Source organism: Myotis lucifugus, unplaced genomic scaffold (genome assembly GCF_000147115.1).
Source record: "Myotis lucifugus unplaced genomic scaffold, Myoluc2.0 scaffold_111, whole genome shotgun sequence".
NCBI lineage: Eukaryota > Metazoa > Chordata > Mammalia > Chiroptera > Vespertilionidae > Myotis > Myotis lucifugus.
The window spans coordinates 3,569,861-3,587,946 of record NW_005871159.1 but is presented as its reverse complement, the minus strand read 5'-3'; the positions used below and the strand labels follow the sequence as shown (position 1 = coordinate 3,587,946).

Here is an 18,086-nt window from a genome sequence, read left to right as displayed (position 1 = left end):
TATTAAAACCTAAATATTAAAATAAGTCATTTTACTCATCCTATCAATATTATGTTTCCCAGCAATATTTTTTTGAAAAGAGTAAGGTTATATAGAAATACAATTTCTATTTCTGATAGTTTAAGAATCAATTTCAAATATAGGGAGATTGATGTTCTATACCAAATATATTCTATAAAATTTATTCTATAAAATATATTCTAGAAATAAAATTTCTCAGTAACAAAGTCATTATTCAGAAATGTCATGACAGTATGACCCTGAGTTTTTACCTTCATACAGAGCTCCATTTTGTTCTTCTTCTACTGCTTTTAGGAAGAGTTCTCGAGCCTATAAAAATAAACGTTGGAAAATATTTTGAAAGTCAGTATTAAAAATGAGTATGAATAGCAGAGAATAGTCCTCTCAACAAATGGTGCTAGAACAACTGGACATCCATAGGCAAAATAACAAACCTCGACCTAAACCTCACATCTCACATAAACATTAACTTGAACATGATCATGGACTTAAATTAAAATGTTTTAAACTTTTAGGAAAAAAATGATAAAGAAAATCTTGGAGACCTAGCAGTAAGCAAAATTCTTATACTTCACACCAAAAACACAAGCCATAAAAGTTGATAAACTGGACCTCATCAAAGGTAAAAACGTGTTCTGAAAAATATTCTGTTAAAGAAGATGGAAAGACAAACTATAAACTGAGAGAAAGCATTTAGAAAACAAAATGAACTCTCAAAATTCAACACTGAAAACATAGCAATCTAATTAGAAAAGATAAACCAAAATTTCACAGAGAAGATATAAAAGCTGGAAATAGCACATGAAAACAGCGCCATTAGACATTAGGAAAAGACAAATTAAAATTACAATGATGTGACCCAGCCAGTGTGGCTCAATGGTTGAGCATGGACTCATGAACTAGGAGGTCATGGTTTGATTCTGGTCTGGCCAGATGTCTGGCTTGTGGGCTCGATCCCCTGTAGAGGGCATGCAAGAGGCAGCCAATCAATGATTCTCTCTCATTAATGTTTCTGTCTCTCCCTCTCCCTTCCTCTCTGAAATAAATAAAAACGTATTTTAAATAAGTACAATGAAGTATTACTATACACCTATCAGAATGGCTAAAGTTAAAAAGTAATGACACACCAAATGCTGACTAGGATGCAGAGACACTGGATCACTCGTACATGGCTGAGGGAACATAAAATGGTACAAACACTCTGTAAAACAGTTTGGCAGTTTCTTTTTTCTTTTAATATATAGATAGATAGATGATAGATAGATAGATAGATAGATAGATAGATAGATAGATAGATATAGATAGATAGAGATAGATATATTTAAATTGATTTTAGAGAGAGAGGAAGGGAAAGGGAGAGAGAGAGAGAAACATCCATGGGAGAGAAACATCAATCAGCTGCCTCCCGCATGCCCCCTACTGGGGATCAAGTCCTGACCAGGAATCGAACCAGTGACCTCTAGGTTCACAGGATGATGCTCAGCCAAAGCCACACCTGTGGGACTATGGCAGTTTCTTTTAAACAAAGATGCACTTACCTAGAAATTACACTCTTAGGCCAAAAAAATGAAAACTTATATTCATGCAAAACCTGCTCGTGAATAGTCACAGCAGCTCTATACATAATAGCCAAACACTGGAAACAACCCAAATGTCCTTCAACTGGTGGATAGTTAAAGAAATTGGGTATCCATAACATGCAATACTACTGAGCAATAAAAGGAACAAACTTTTTATACACACAACTTCAATGGATCTTAAAGGAATTATGCCAATCTCAAAAGTGTATGGTTCCATTTATATAGTATTTTTTAATATTAAAAGTATATGCTTCGAGTCAAGATGATGGTGTAAACATGGTATTTGCCATCTTCGACAACCACATCAAAATTACAACTAAAACAATCAGCATTCAGAACCACCTGAAATCTAGCTGAAACGAAGTCCTACAACTAGGGGATTGAAGCAGTACATCAAGACTGGTAGGAGGGGTGGAGATGTGGGGTGAATTGTGAACCGGTTGGTCCCACTCCCACGTATGGTAGTTTAAAATCAGGAGGAATATCTTGGCTGTGGAGGTTTCCCTGAGGAGCGAAGGGTCCCAACCCCACACCAGCCTCCCCCCTCCCCCCCCCTGCCCCCCAGCCCAGGGTTCCAGTGCTGGGAAGAGAAGCCCCTGTAACTTCGGACTGTAAAAACCAGAAGGGATTGTGGCTGAGTGACATGGAGGCTGCTGCCTCAGGCAGCTCCTCTTAAAGAACCCATGCACGGACTCACTCCCTCTGAGCTCCAGCACTAGAGCAGCAGCTTGAAAGGAACCTGGGACATTCAAGAAGGAATTAACTTGTGTGGAATCAGGGCAAGAGCTGGAGAGGCAGCTTTCTCCCAGACAGAAGTGCTGGCAGAGGCCATTGCTCCTTTGCTGAGATCTCTCCGCCACAGGGCGACAGGCCAGTGCCATACCTAAATCTCCATCAACCTGGCTCACACTTTTTGCCCTGCCCTGGTGATTCCTTGAAACCCCACCCCTCCTTACTTGCAGGCTCAACCAAGCCATTTGCAGTGCCTTTTCCATACAATTGGCTTCATGCTTCAGACTTTCCTAAAATCTCTCAAACAAGCAGCAGCTGGTCTCAGCATGCCCCGTACCTCTCAGTAAGTGACCCCAGGCTTGGCACTAGTGGCAGACCACCTTGGTTCACAGCTCAGCCTCTCTGGAACACCTCCAAGCCCAATACAAGTAGAAGCCATCTGTAGATTGCTTTGTAGTACATGCTGGGTAGCCACAGGCAGGGCACAGGGAGTGACTGACTTTGCACCTCCCAGGAGGCCAGTTTTGACTACTCTGGATTACAACTCTACCACCTCCACAAGTGACACACTCAAGGGGCAGACTCGGTGAGCACCAAAGCCCCACTGAAGCAAGTCCAGGGCTCCATAGGGTTGGCTCCTGCATAGCTGCTCTTCTGCTGTAGTTGCAGCTGATCCTTGCAACTGATTGGCTTGGGGATCAATCCCTCCCAGTGACACCTACATCAATCAATGTTCAACTACAATAGGACAGTGCACAGCTCACACAAGGGCATACCTGGAGCGCTCAGCTCAGGTGACTGGGGAGGCTGAGCCACTGGGCCCTACAGGACATCTACATACACAAGTTCACTCTACCAAGTCCTGGAGACACAGCTAATCTATCTAATACATAGAAATAGACACAGGAAAGCAGCCAAAATGTGGAGACAAAGAAACATGCCACAAATGAAAGAACAGAGGAAATCTCCAGAAAAATAACTAAATAAAATAGAAGCAAGGAAACTACCAGATACAGAGTTCAAAACAATGGTTATAAAGATCCTCAAGAAACTTTTAGTGAGAACTTCAAGGACCTTAGTGAGAACATCAACAACATAAAAAAGGGACCAGTCAGAAATGAAGGATACACTACTGAAATAAAGAATAATTTACAGGGATTCAACAGTAGAGTAGAGGACGCTGAGAATCAAATCAAGAATTTGGAATATAAGAAAGCAAAAAACACCCAATCTGAAGGTCAGAAAGAAAAAAAGAATCCAAAAATATGACGATAATGTAAGAAGCCCCTTGGACAACTTTAAGTGTACCAACATTTGTTTCATGGGGGTGCTGGAAGGAGAAGAAAGAGAGCAAGAAATTGAAAACCTACTTGAAAAAATGATGACAAAAAACTTTCCTTACCTGGTGAAAGAAATAAACATATAAGTCCAGGAAGCACAGAGAGACCCAAACAAGATGAACCCAAAGAGGCCCAACACCAAGGCACATCATAATTAAAATGCCAAAGATTAAAGACAAAGAGAGAATCTTAAAAGCAGTAAAAGAAAAGCAGTTAGTTACCTATAAGGAAGCACCCATATGACTGTCAGCTGATTTCTCAATAGAAACTTTGCAGGCCAGAAGGGAGTAGCAAGAAATATTCAAAGTGATGAAAAGCAAGGACCTATAACCAAGATTACTCTACCCAGCAAAGCTATCATTGAGAATTGTCAGATAAAGAGCTTCACAGACAATAAAAAGCTATAGGAAACCAGTATTACATCACCACCAAAGCAGTATTACATGAAATGTTATAGGGTCTTCTTTAAGAAGAAGAAGATAAAAAATATGAACAATGAAATGGTGACAAATACATATCTATTTACAATTGATTCTAAAAAATCAAAATAAATGAACAAGCAGAACAGAAACAGACTCACAGACACAGACAACATTGTGATGGGAGGAATGTTAGAGGGATGGATGAAAAAGGATAAGGGATTTAGAAGTACAAATTAGTCATAGTCCATGGACACAGACAATAGACAGGTGAAGGCCCAGGATGGGGTGGGAGATGGATGGGGGGGGATAAAGGGGGAAAACGAGGGACATTTGTAATACTCTCAACAATAAAATAAAATTTATTCAAATTTTAAAATATTAAAATTATAGAAATGGAGAATAGATCAGTTGTTGTCAGTAGTTAGGAATGGCTGGGGAGGAGGGAGAGACGAGAGAGTGTAACTGTAAAGGTATAGCAAGAGGGAGCCTTGTGGTGACAAGATGATTCTGTACCTTGATTGTGGTGGTGGTTACATGAAGCTTCACATTAATAAAATTGCACAGAACTATTTACATACACACACAAAGTGCTTCTAAATCTAGGAAATCTGAATAAGCCCCATGCATTGTACCAATGTATATTTCCTAGTATTATAGCTATGTAAGACATCACTATCAAGGGAGAATGAGAAAAGAATCCAGAAAACTTCCCTGTACCTGTGAATCTGTAATTATTTTAAAATTAAAACAAGGGTCCTAATATATGGTGACAGGAAAATATTTGACTTTGGGTGGTGGGCACATGGTGCAATATATAGATCTTGTAACATAGAAGCCCACTCCTGAAACCTATATAACATGTTGACCAATATCACCCCAATCAATTTAATAAAAACATAAAAATTAAAACAAAATGAACATGGAAGTTTTTAGTTATCATGGTAATGTCAATTATTTAATGGCAAATTATTTGTAAATAAAAACTTGGATCTGATGGTATAAAGATGGCAGCTTCTGTGGTACAGGAGAATAATGAAAAGATGGGGTGCTGTGCCCACTTCATGTGAATAAGTAATAGGAAAGAAGTAAACAATCAGACAGCATCCAAAATTTTTTCAGTGGGAGCACTTTGAAAATTTTCCAGAATAAGGATGTGATTAATACATCATTATAAATTTGTTCAATTCAAAATATAACAAAATATTGCATTAAGACCTTTGAAAAAGTGTTAACATTTGAATAATTTTTTTGCCCTTCTGTAATAAATTCAGAGGCATCAACCTCTAAGAGACCAAGTGAATCTCAGAGATCAATAAATTATCAAAGTCAGGTCCATGAAGATAGTGCACCTGCAGGAGAGAAGCCCATAAGGAGTAGTGATATCACCCAAAGTACCGAGAAGTGAGGGATGGATAAACTGGTATACTGACAAGTATTTTTCAAGTACGATGTCCATAATACTTAACTTTTCTTCTTTTGCCAGTTCTTGCTTTCCTTTGGTGTCTGCTGCTTTCAGAAAAGAGCCTCTTGCTGTTCTGCAAGATCGAGTTTCTAAATTGCTAGAGCCTACGCCTGGGGCAAGTTCAAACATCCACTGAGCTCTGAACATCTGGAGTTGTGCCTAGAAGAAAAAATTATTTTAGGACTCCTCTAGAAAGAGTAGCTCAACATGGGAACAATTTGTCAATAGGTCATATCTATCTATCTTATCTATCTATCTATCTATCGATCTATCTATATAAAACCCTAATTTGCAAATAGACCAAATGGGGGAACAGGGAGTGCACAAGGAAAATGGCAGGCGTTGGCTGCAGCAGGATGGTGGAGCAGGTGAGGAGGGCTCCAGACCAAGGTGGGGCACTGGTTGCTGTCATCGGGTGAGCCTCTGGTGGTTACTGAAAATTCTTTGCTCTTGCGGTTACTGAAAATTCTTTGCTCTCGCACCCGCAGCCAGCACCAGAGCCGCTGCTCGCACCCACTGCCTGAGCCGCTGCTCGCACCCACTGACAGCTCCAACCCCACTTGTACCTGCAGCCAGCGCCGGAGCCGTCAGCGGGTGTGAGCAGCAGCTGCCAGCCCCAATCTCCCTGAGGGCTTCTCCACCTCTCCCTGTTCCTGAGGGGCAATCAGGGCAGCAGCTGCCACTTGCACCCACTGACAGCACCAGCCCACTTGCACCCAATGCTGGCGCTGGCCCCAATTGCTCCATGCTGTTAGCAGGTGCAAGCGAGGCCAGTGCCGTCAGCATGTGGGAGCGGCAGCAGTAGAAGCGGGGCTGCCGGCAGACAAGGGACCAGGGGCCAAGTGGGAGGGGCCAGGCGGGGGCAGGGAGGATGGGCTGAGACCTGCCCCTGTGCCCACTGCAGCCTCGCAGCTCACAGTTCCTTTCAAGGTACACGAATTCGTGCACTGGGCCTCTAGTATGTATGTATGTATGTATGTGTGTGTATATATATATTTTTTCTCTAAAATCAGAAAACACTCTTTTAAATTACTAAGTTAATACCAATAAACGCCTATTCTAAAATAATTTTCTGCTTAAAACTTGAAAGATATAATGAAAATTTGCCTAAAATAAGATTGTCTACACAGAAATATCTAATGGCATGGGAAAAACAAGTTTTAATTAGAATAAAAAATATACACCATCACTTAGGCACTCAACTTAGATGCTTTCAAACATTTGTTTCCTTGGAATACACCACCTAGCAGATGTTGAGTGCTCCTAAAATTTCTGTACACAAACCCAATGTTATCCGTTAACAACCCTTCTCTTTTTTAATAAGAAAATATTTTTTCTAGTACATATCATTAATCTTTTTCAAATACAGGATAAGTGAAGTCCCCTGTGTGGTGCTGTGCTGCCACATCCCCCAACTGCTGGGATTCCCTCAGCTGTTAGCCCTTTTGGGGTATTGCCTCAGCAAGATCACACTCCCTTCCCAGGTGATTCCTACCCAATGATACATCGATGAAAGTAATCAGTGACTGAAAAAGCCTGCCTCTCAAAGGTTCTTCCATCCTCAGAACTTCCACAGGAATAACGAAGGTGATCCATTAAGACTGCACAGCAGCTCAACTCCCCCCAACTCTGGCTTCCCTCTCTCCCTTCGAGGTGACCAAACAGTGTTGATCCCAAGAGTACTGCTTTAAATGCCTCCTACGTGGTACTCTCCATCTCCAAGTTTGCTTTCTAGGGAACCCAACCCAAGATGCTCTTCCTCCCAGAGAAGGCCATTGCCAGTAGGATTGTGTACTAGTCCTGGCTTTTTAAAAATTATATATATGTTTCTAAAATTTTTTTTCTCTCCATTCTGTACACTGCTTTTTTTTTTTTTTTTTGACATGAAAATGTATTTCTTTTTTTTCTTATTGTTTAAAGTATTACAAATAGTTGTACATATGTCTCCTTTTTTTCCCCATTGACCTTCGGATCCCACCTTCCTACATCTAACATGTATACCTCTAACCTCAAGAATCTTTAGCAGCACTCTTAATATCTACTAGATGATGCATTCCAAATGAATATTATAAAGCTGAAGAATTCAGTAAGATGCACTTAACAAATTACAATGAATATTTTTCTATTTCAATGCACAAAGATTTACCCCATTCTTTTAAATGGCTGCTGTGTATTTCACTGTATGGATGCATCATTACTTAACACAAGTGACAGACACTTAGGTTGTATTCCATTTTTCCACATAAACAATGCTACAATAAACATTTCTGTACATGTATATTTACTTGCTTTCTCCATGATTCTTTAGGATTAATTTCCTGGAAGCAGAACTGCTGGTTCAAAGGCAACGTATGTTTCTCATTTTGACCCATATTGTTACTGCCTTCCAAAAAAGTTGTAGCAATTACACTTTCATGTTCACGGCATCAGTGTTCTCATAGCCTGGATGGCAATGGGCATTATTCACCACCAATTTGATCATTTTAAAAAAACTAAGTGTAGATTTAATTTGTATTTTTTCAATTATTAGAGGCTAGTTATCTTTTCAAATGTTTAATAGCCATTTATATTATTTTTTCCATTAGTTGTCCATTCGTATATTTCTACCTTGTGTTCCTTTTGCTGATTTATAAGATACCCTATATACTGAGGCTATCAATCCTCTGCCCATATGTGGTAAATAGTTTTTACAGTTGATTATTTCTCTTTTGACAGATTTAAGATGTCTTTTGCTATATTTAGGTTTAAAAATGTTAGGTGGTCAAATCTGTCAATCTTCTTCTTTGAGGTGATGGGTTTTGAGTCATGCCTTAAGCCCAGGTTTGCATACTTTAAACCCAGATACTGAACTACACAGCAGCAATTACTGATACATCTTTTTACAGAAAAAAAAGAAATCTTAACATAGTTATAATTTAAGCATTCTATAAACCAGTATGAAAATACAGTTAAATCCAATGCAAAGCAACCTATAGATCTTCACAATTATGACCAATTGCTGTTTATGTTTGGAAAGCAATGGAATAAGAATTAAATATATACTGAAGAAACATGCCTGCAGATCTGTTTCCGCAGGGCTTTCGTTTTCATCATCATCTGTTCTGATCATATCAGAATGACAATCTTCCTCAGCTTCTGCCTGAAGAGGGGAAGGAGGGAAACAAATAATCAACATCAGTTTCTCTTTGAAATCTACACCTATCTTAGCTACTTGCCCAATGAAATATAAAGTTGCTTTTCTCTAGATACTTTCCTCACAGGCTCTAGTTTTAAATGTTTTGGTAGGTGGTTAAAAAGAACAACTATGCTTTGGAAAATAACATTCAGTTGTGGTATAGAGTTCAGCAAATAGTTTTGTTACACGGATCACGTAAAAGATGATGTACATAATCCATATATACATGTTCCTTCTTTTACACACTGGCATCTTATTAATGTGTGAATATGACTTTTTTCTGCTTCATGTTTTAAATGCACTAGGAAAGCTCCTAAACCAAAGACCTGTAATAGTGAAATGTTTTTTGTAAAGAAGCCCCTTCTAGTTTATAAATCCAGATTTTTATATATCAGATTAATTTAAAATGGAATAAAGCAGGACTGTGCATGGTTTGGAGCTTTAACAGAAGTCTCAGATCAATTGCTTTCATTTTATCCTTTTGTTCTCAATAAATGTTTGCTAAATTAAACTGAACCCTACCTTCCAGTGAAGATGAAATGTTGCCTAGGTTCAGTCTGTTAAGTAATAGACTTATTAGCAAATGGGACTTGCTTAACACTTATTGTGGTCAGTCCTATAGAGAAATGTGGCAATCAGGGAAATGACCTTGAAGGTTAGTTAGAAAAAATAATAAAACCGATTTAATTTTACTCATTCCAAAGATGTTAAATTTTACAACTGCCAATTTTAGTTGTAATTTGCTTCCAGGGGGAAAAAATGTTTGTATTAGCACATATCTTGGAGTACGGTAACTAGTTACATACTTGAACAACTTTGTAGTGCAACATAAATAAGCCTAGCTTCCTATCTTATCTCTGCGAACCAGACTTCAAGCAGAGGTGCCTTTAAGACTTGAACCAGTTAGTATATGATAAAGTGCTTGGCACACCGTAAAAGCTAAATCAGCAAAGAAATAAATAAAAGAGGCCAAAACTCAGACGAATTTCCAGAAACTGGAAAATTTGAGCAATACACTTCTTCTGAGTCTTAAGCTGGGAGCTTTCCGTACTAAGAACATCACTAATAGGAAAATACACAAGAAAGAACTTTGAATTTATAGATACCATTGAGAAATGTATTTCTTCTCAAATAAGAGTCTGCTTTATTATTGTAAACTCTAAGTACAGCTCATTACAAGGGAATTGGGGTGCCCTAGGGTACCCAGGGAACAGCTTTCTCTAACTCGTGCCTAGTGGTCATACTAAACTGACTTCAACACTTCCCCTGCTCTCTCCAGATCCCTGCTCCTGGGTATGCGGCTTGAATGATGGCTGGAATGACTATGCCTCCTTCCTCACTTGGCTACTCATCCTTCAAGATTCAGCTCAGGGATCATCCCAGTGGAGGGCATTTGCTGATCCTTTTAATTGCCTCTTTTCATTACACTTGTGCTTGTATCACGACACTTAAGACTTGCCCCTTGTGGTGACATTCTATGATTAAGTTTACCACAAATCACCTTACAGTTTTGGTTATATTGGTTTGGTATTGTACCAGGGTCTAGCACTATGCCAGGCTGATAACAGGTGCTCAAAAAAAATCGGTTGAATTAACAAATGAAATGCCATGTGGATAGATAATGCATTTCTCAAGAATGAGGAAACAGGAAACCTATAATACAGATGGCACCTTTCTTCTTCCCTGAGCTCCTGTGTTATCATAGAGTTTTAATCCATTATTACCTTGATTTTGACAGTGTGGCAAAAATGAGAAACTATCAATTTGGGTTTTACGACATTTTTCAATTCAAATACCACTTGAAAGAAGCAGGTCCTCAGCTGTCACCCAGAGATTTTCACTTAGTTTTTCCTAATTGAGTGTGACCTAAATTTCACCTTTCACTTGAGTAGCCCGTGTCTTCATCATTTAACGCCTCTGTTTCACACGTGCGATTAATGAAATGTAAAAAGTTAAGTGCTTAATCCTGGTCAGAGAACCAATTCTGAAAGTTTAGGAGCATAGTCCGTTACTGCTTTCCCTATCCAGATTAATAAAATCAATTCACTCGGCCACTCGTTTATTCACAATAAATATTTGAGTGTCTACTGTACGCTAATTCGTTTGGCATCATTTCACTCTTGAGTCCTGCAACCCTAGAGATCAGTTTCTCGGACGGACAATGATTTCAAGCCAAAGCCAGGCAGCCGAGGGCAGAGGCGTCCTAGTCCGGCCTGAAATAGTCCTACGGAATTTGCGTTGTCCGTTTCTGGAGCTTAGCTCAGCCTCTCCACGTGCACCGCGCGGCCGCTTCTCAGGCCCTCGCTGCTGAGAGGCGAGACAAAATCCTTCCAAGCCCACGCCGCCTGGCCCGCCTGCCAGCATCCCATCCAGGGCACTGCCGCGTCACGGGGCGCCCGGAGCCCAGGCCTCCCCGTGGGCACGGCTTTGCAGAGGGGGAGCGATCAACAAGTGCCCCGGTTGGCCAGGGCGCCCTCCGGACCCAGAGGCGGCGACGGCTCAGCTCAATCTTTGCTCAATGCTTCGGATAAAATCCCTAGAGAGGAGCGAGGCTGGTTCAGGGTCCTCAGCGAGCCGACAGGAGGCATTTTTCTCCGCCGTCCTGCAAACCCACTCTCCTCACATGGACCCCGGCTGAGGGTTCAGCAGGAAGAAAGCCCGGGGTGTGGGGGGGTGGGGGTCAGGTCTGGCACCCCTCCACTCCTCGCTCGGGTCAGAGATCCTATCATGGCTAGCGGCCTTGCAGCTCCCACCCCACCCAGTCCCCTCAGGGTTCCTCCCCGCTGGCCTGGCCCCTCGGCACACCGCACCCCCTTGGCACACCGCACCCCCTCCGGCACACCGCACTCCCGCCTCGCAGGACCCCCCGACCCCCTCCTCAGGTTACCATGCTGGCGGGCCGGCCGGCCGCGGTCGGGGGGCTCTCCGCGCCCCCTCGGCACCGTCCCCCGAGGAGGTGTGCTGGGTGTCCGGGTGTCTACTCCTGCCTGTCTACTGCAGGGGGCTTAGCAGAGTTCTCGGTCGGAGTAGCGCACCAGGCAGCGGCGGTAACTGCGGGCCCGGCGTACGGCAGCCATCTTCGCGGGATCGGGGGCCAGATCGGGGCGCGCTGGGGCGGCGGCCGGGGACGCGAGGAGCGGAGAGACACCCGTCGCTAGCGGAGGCCGGAGACTGTGCGAGAACCGGAGCGTACGCCCTGCTGAAGACCCCACACGCCGCCGCAGAGCTAACCCCTCCGCTGCAGAAAGCTGTGCCGCCGCGCCGAGCATGCGCGGTGGCCCGGCCGCCTGCGTGGGCGGCTCGGCTCGGCCCGACCCGCGGCGCGTGCCGCCTAGTGGAGGACCAGGGGGCGTGGGCCTACTGTGTGCGCGAGGCCAAAACTAGGCGAGAGGCCGAACCCACTTATTGGGCTCAGTGAACATTTATGCAAACTTGAAAAACCATTATCTCAAAAATGTAACTCAAAGGGTGGGTGGGTAGAGATCAACCAAAGAACGTGTATGCATTATGCATATAACCCATGGATACTGACAATAGGGTGGTGAGGGCCTGGGGCGGGGGTGCGGGAGTGTGCTAGAAGGGGTCAATGGGGGGGAAAGGGGACATATGTAATACTTTAAACAATAAAAATTTAAATCTTTAAAAATATGTAACTCCTTAAGGCTTGAGACCCTATGGCAAGTAACCCTAATGAACATCGAATTAGCGCTCGGGGCTGTCCCGCGGCGACTCTGTCTGGAGTGCCACGCCAGGAATGCAGGGAAACTGTGAAACCCGCTACATCACAGGCTATTGTAACCATTTAACTTTTTAAAGCACGGGTCTGGAGGTTGAGAAAAAGATGGGTTTAGGAGAGCGGCAGGGGGATGTAACCTCAGCCACAGCCAAGGAAGGTCTCACTACAGATCCCATCATGCAACGGGGGAAGGACTAGCAAGTCCTGCCCAGACGGCGCCCGGGAGACTCTGGGATTTGTAGTCGCAGTTCCGCGCTGAGCTCTGGAACTTGCACAGGATACTCGCCCCACCTCTTAAAGACCAAACACTCCATTTCACTCCCACAGGCATTCTTATCAGGCGATATACAGTTTTATTTTCACACACTTGACATTGTTTTAAATACGGAATTTTTCATGCTCTATGAAAACCTACAGTCGTAGAGCCTCTTACCTTCTTCACTCAGCAAAAATTTAAGAAGTTTCTAGCTTCTATTAGGTAACAGGTACTAAGACCCTACTTTCAACAAGTTCACAGAGTTTAAATCTCTTATCCTTTATCTTATTCTGGAGATCTTAGAATCTGGGGCAGAAACATAGAGGGCAAAAAAGAGGGATGGGGAGGAGAGAATGGTGAGCTACATACAATATGGAAGCCCAACTGCTGTCTTAATATGGGATTCTCCCTTCGGAGGGGTGTTTTTAGTTGCACCCTAAATCAGCTACCAATAAAAAGTGCCTTCATGTTTCATGGAGAACCAAAGTTTAAATGGTTTTTAGTTTTTAAAAGAGACTTTATGCTTAGGTCTTTTAAGGATGATTTTCCTGCCCTAGCTGGTTTGGCTCAATGGATAGAGCGACAGCCTGTGGCCTCAAGGGTCACAGGTCTGATTCCCGTCCAGGGCAATTGATGAGTCTCTCTCACAGATGTTTTTTCTCTCTGTCTCTCCCCTTTCCTTCCACTCTCTCTAAATATAAATGGAAAAAATATCCTTGGGTGAGGATTAAAAAGGATGATTTTCTTCCCAATGATCTCTTTAAAAGGATTTTGAAATTTAAATCTGAGGGAAAGATTAGATGTAAGAATTTATAACAGAAGAAAACTATATGTGACTCATGAATACAAAGAATCAGTTTTGCAAATGAAGAATAAGGTATAGAAATATTTTAAGAACTCTATTTCATTAAACTGTTGAGAGCTAATTTGAGATATCTTGGTCAATTAGCACAGATGATTTCTATTTTTCTAGCAAATAAACAATGAAAATTAATAAAGTAATAATTAGCATTTGTAATGATAAATTTAGCATATGTTTTATTAAAATGCTTTTAGGTTTCATAGCTACTAACTTTCTATATTAGATCAGTATCCATTAGACCTCTTTACAGGGTTCTATTGTCACCAGACTGGGCAGAGTAGGTCTACCTCAGTCCAACCTGTAGTGTGTGGATTCTCGACTTTGTACAGGAAAGATTTCACAATACAAGTCCAGTGATTTTGAGAGTGCATTTATTAAAGCTGGGGACAGTGAAACAAAGGAAGGACTGGGGTAAGAGAAGCAACAGGAGAGAGCCTAGGTGGGGCTGCTTCGACTCCCTAGAAACGTCATAGGGAAGAAGTGAGCCAAGGCAGGGCTGCTTTTAGCTCACTGGAAAGTCAGAGAAAAAGGCGGCCTTGGAGGCAGGTTCAGGGGGTAAGCCCGGACAAGCTGCCACTGCCCACTGCTCTCTGGTTATAAGTCTCATGGAGACCTTTAGAGTTTAGGAGAAAGAAAGTAAAAAGTTCTAGAGCGATCCTGCATTGGGTCTTTGTCTTGAGGGTTTTTACCTTTTTTCTGCAGTTGAGAAACTTAGGGGAGGGCCTCAGTAGAATATGCATCAGCTTTCCAGGTGCATTTTTAATATGCTAATGTATCAAAATGAGCATGTAGAGGAATTTGGGATTATTCTTCGGTCAGCTTTACTTTTTTCTTAGGTCTGTCTGGCTCTAATCAGTGTAAAGCCCAGGACGCAAGCCGCTGTCACAAAGAACCAAGAGACGCTTCTCATGTCCCCGGTGATTTTATCCATATTGGCACATATGGCAATAATTGGGTTTCTGTTCTCTATTTTACCCCACCAGGGTGATTTAAACTATGTATTCTCTGGTTAGGGAGGGGAGGTATAAACCATTTGCTCTCAAGTGTCCTTGGTTGGTTAGGGAAGATAAAGTCTTACAATTCACTAGCTGTAAATTGTTCAAATTGTTTGGCCTTGTTCTCGTCTCAGTTTCCCATTCCATTTGCCCAGAAATTTTCTTAGCTTCTTACTGTCCTGCCTCATATTATATCTACCGGGTTGTAATTTTCCCGGAGACTAGAACTACTGACTAAGCCATTTACTAGCCCAGTGGACACTTGTTAAGGTACACCAAGATAGTCCCTCTATTTGCTAGGTAGACTTTCTTGGACAACTGAATTTGACTAAAATTGATCATTTTAGATACTTTAAAAATCATTTTTTCATGAGAGTAGCATAAAATTTGCTAGGCTCCCTCTTATTTCCTTGTCATGTCATTGATAACGATTTTCCGTTTTCATTTGCCACGTGGTTTGTGTGTTGCATAGGTAAACACAAACGTAGATAAATGTTATTATACATTTGCCAGATAGCCTGATGACGCTTTCCCACTTAGGACAGGAAGTCTAAGAAAGCTTGACTGTCTTGTAGGTTTCTCTAATAGGAGCAAGAGGAGAGAGGGAATCAGTACTCTTGTACAGCTCCTTTAGGAAAAACAAAACAAACCAACGATCTGTCTTCAGTTCTTCGAATTCAAAAATAAAATAGTGAGAGAAAGCTGATATAGTGATGAGCTGGGGGATTTAAACTCAGATCCAGTGTGTAAGGGGTTACTGCTTTATGAATTACAGTAGTGCTGCTTGGGGCAATGTGGTTCCCTTGACCAGCACCAGAATTCTGAGCATAGGGCCCAGCAAACTTGTTTTAACAAACCCTCCAGGTGAATCTGATGCCTCCAACTACAGTTTGAGAACCATTGGCTTGGGGCAATTATGTAAATTTAAATGGAGGACCTTGAAGCAATTTCTTTTTTCAAAGCGCTTCAGAGCTAGTCCTTATATGAATGATTTAAGGTAATGTCTACAATACAAGTGAATGTGTTTAAAAAGTGTTAAGTGTTAAATTTTGTATAGTAACCAGTTACAGAAGATAACTGTTTCCTACCCGGGTAACAATTCAGTCTTTCAGACTAAAGTTGCTCTTACAGTTCAAATGAATACAACAGGCCATCAGTTGCGCCTTTATTTTAAACATTTTCATTGTGGTCATAAAATATATAACACAATTGCCATCTTAACCATTTTGCGTGTGCAATTCAGAGGCATTGATTTCCTTCACCATGTCTTGCAACCTCAACGACGATTTTTTTTTTTAAACCAGAAAGAATGTTTTCACGATGACCTGTAATGAAATGTTCTCGGCATGTGCATCCACGGCCACCATTCCTACATCTCCATACGTGTGCAGCCGAGCTGCAGGGCGGCGTGCGTTTGGAGCTGAGGTCGCATTCCTGGTCAGCTGGCCGCAGGGAGCCCCGGGCTCTGGCGGGCCCCCAGCGGGGACCCGAGCGCAGCGCGGCTCTGCGCTCCCGGGCGCCCTGCTCGCGGTGCAGGAACGCGCAGGGCCAGCGAGGGGAGCTGCAGGGTAACTTTTCCCAGGGAAGGCGGCCCGTCGTCCTCGCTAGAAGCCTCCCTGCCTTTTGTTTGTTTTCCTGCTGGAGGCTGGAGAGCGGCCGGGTTCCTGCTGCTCTGCCATGCGCCACGCGGCCCGTGCGACTCGCCGGTCCTCCTGGGCGTCCCTGCACGGACGCCTCGGCCTGTCCTAGCAGGGATCGCCCCCATTCTCAGTTCCCGAGGGGCTGCTGCGCCCCACTCGCCCGAGGAGCTGTGCTCACCGCAGGGGCGGGCCCCCGCCTGTGTTCGCCGCGCCAGTAAGTGGGGTCAGGGATCGAGGGGCTTCTGCCGGGCGACCTGTCACTCGGGGTGATGCACCGGAGCTGCGGAAGGACCCCTGCCCCGTGGCCTCTTGAGTGATCGGGGCGGGAGGGAGCGGTGAATGGGCTGTAGTTTCTCTGCGCGGTCATGTGGTCTCTCCCTTCCCTGGAGGCATGAAAACTCCCATTTCCTCGGAGTCGGGAAGATTTCGATGGGTGTTTACCTTCCAGTGTTTAAGAGGGGGAGAGATTCGTGCCCGATTTGAAGCCCCTGTAGTAGGAGGTGGAGGACTTGCTCTGGAATTTTCCTGACTAGGCCTTTGGCTGTCCCGCAAGGGGTCTGAGCAAGAATCCTCACACATTGGTGTGCAACCATTTTTCACGGGGTTTCTTTCTGCTCTGATTTCTTTCTTACCAATGGGAGTACCTGTTAGGCGAGGGAGGTTGAAGGATTTTCCAGAACAGGAGTTTCTTTTGCAATGCACCTTCTAAAGTTTGACTTTGTCACTAGCATTGAGGGCTTTGACTTTTAAATATAAAAGTAGTTTAAGGCATCCTTCCGCAGAAAAGAGTCTTCGTTTCCACTTACAACTAAATAAAGATCTGCTTTTGCGAAAGCTTGACTGTGCTGAGAGGATACCACCTTGGGTTTTGCATTCAGGGCTGGATTTTTCAAAGGTATTGGCAGCTGTGGGGGTTTTTTTTATTTTGCCCTGGGCCACTTTTTATAGCAATAGAAGTTTGATAGCTACGGTTTTCATTTCTGACCGTTTCCAATGAGCAGACTTCCTGGATGTGCCCCAATAGTGAATTGTACTATTGCTGGATATACAATTAAGATAAGCTTTAAATTTGTGTAGTCAACGCATAAGTAATTAAGAAGAATTTGTGTCTCAACCATATCCTAGCTGTGCTAGGAGTTAATGTATGCATAAAAATGCACATTTGAAATAGTTTCTGAACAAAGCGCTACGATTTGGTACAGAATCTTGAAGGCCTTCCTGTCTATTTGAGGACCAGTCATTGTAAAACACTAAGAAGTGGGTGTAGAAATGAGAGCTGTGCTGGGATTCTTTATGGAAAAGGATATCCTCTCCCTAAGGTCCAGCCCTCAACAGTGACCTGCCCATTTTTTATTTCCCCCTCTCCACTTGGCTTTGTCCCCATCTCCAAAGTCAAAACTGGTGGCTGGGCAGGAGTGGGCAGTCATGTTTCTAAGTGAGACCCATTTAATTTTAGATGATGGAGGGATTTTTTAAAATTTATCTTTATTGTTGAAAGTTTTACAGATGTCCTTCTCCCCCCCCCCCACCCCGCCCTACACACACACTAAACTCCTCCTCTCCCACCCCTTCTCCAAGTCTTCCTGGCACTATTGTCTGTCCATGGGTTATGCATATATGCATATACGTTCATTGGGTAATCTCTTCCCCACCCACCTTCCCTCTGAAATATGCCAGTCTGTTGCATTGAAATGTCTCTGAATCTTTTATGTTCATCAGTTTATTTTGTTCATTAGATTCCACATATGAGTGAGATCATGCGATACTTGTCTTTCTCTGACTGGCTTATTTTTGCTTAGCATGATACTCTTCAGATCCCTCCGTGCTGTCTGCAAAAGGGTAGAGATCCTTCTTTTTACTGCTGC

The 18,086-nt window shown here is 42.9% G+C and overlaps 2 protein-coding genes across 3 annotated transcripts in view; one reads left to right on the top strand and one right to left on the bottom strand.

The window, feature by feature from the left end:
* FBXO9 (F-box protein 9) overlaps nucleotides 1–12,006 on the bottom strand; it is a 32,425-nt gene extending 20,419 nt beyond the window's left edge. Inside the window, exons 1-4 of one of the 2 annotated variants that reach the window (XR_002830380.1) lie at nucleotides 11,620–12,006; nucleotides 8,613–8,696; nucleotides 5,561–5,716; nucleotides 273–330 (exon numbers count right to left, since the gene is read on the bottom strand). Coding sequence is in view for 1 of the 2 variants with exons in the window: in XM_006093241.3 (XP_006093303.1) it covers nucleotides 273–330; nucleotides 5,561–5,716; nucleotides 8,613–8,696; nucleotides 11,620–11,622 (301 nt within the window). In the remaining variant the exon portion in view is untranslated. The remainder of the gene's footprint in view (nucleotides 1–272; nucleotides 331–5,560; nucleotides 5,717–8,612; nucleotides 8,697–11,619) is intronic. The other variant, XM_006093241.3, reaches the window with a different exon arrangement.
* A 4,191-nt stretch (nucleotides 12,007–16,197) lies between these two features.
* The window catches only part of ICK (intestinal cell kinase), a 52,443-nt gene continuing 50,554 nt past the window's right edge, over nucleotides 16,198–18,086 (top strand). The window contains exon 1 of the mRNA XM_006093257.3: nucleotides 16,198–16,435. The gene's annotated coding sequence lies outside the window, so the exon portion shown is untranslated. The remainder of the gene's footprint in view (nucleotides 16,436–18,086) is intronic.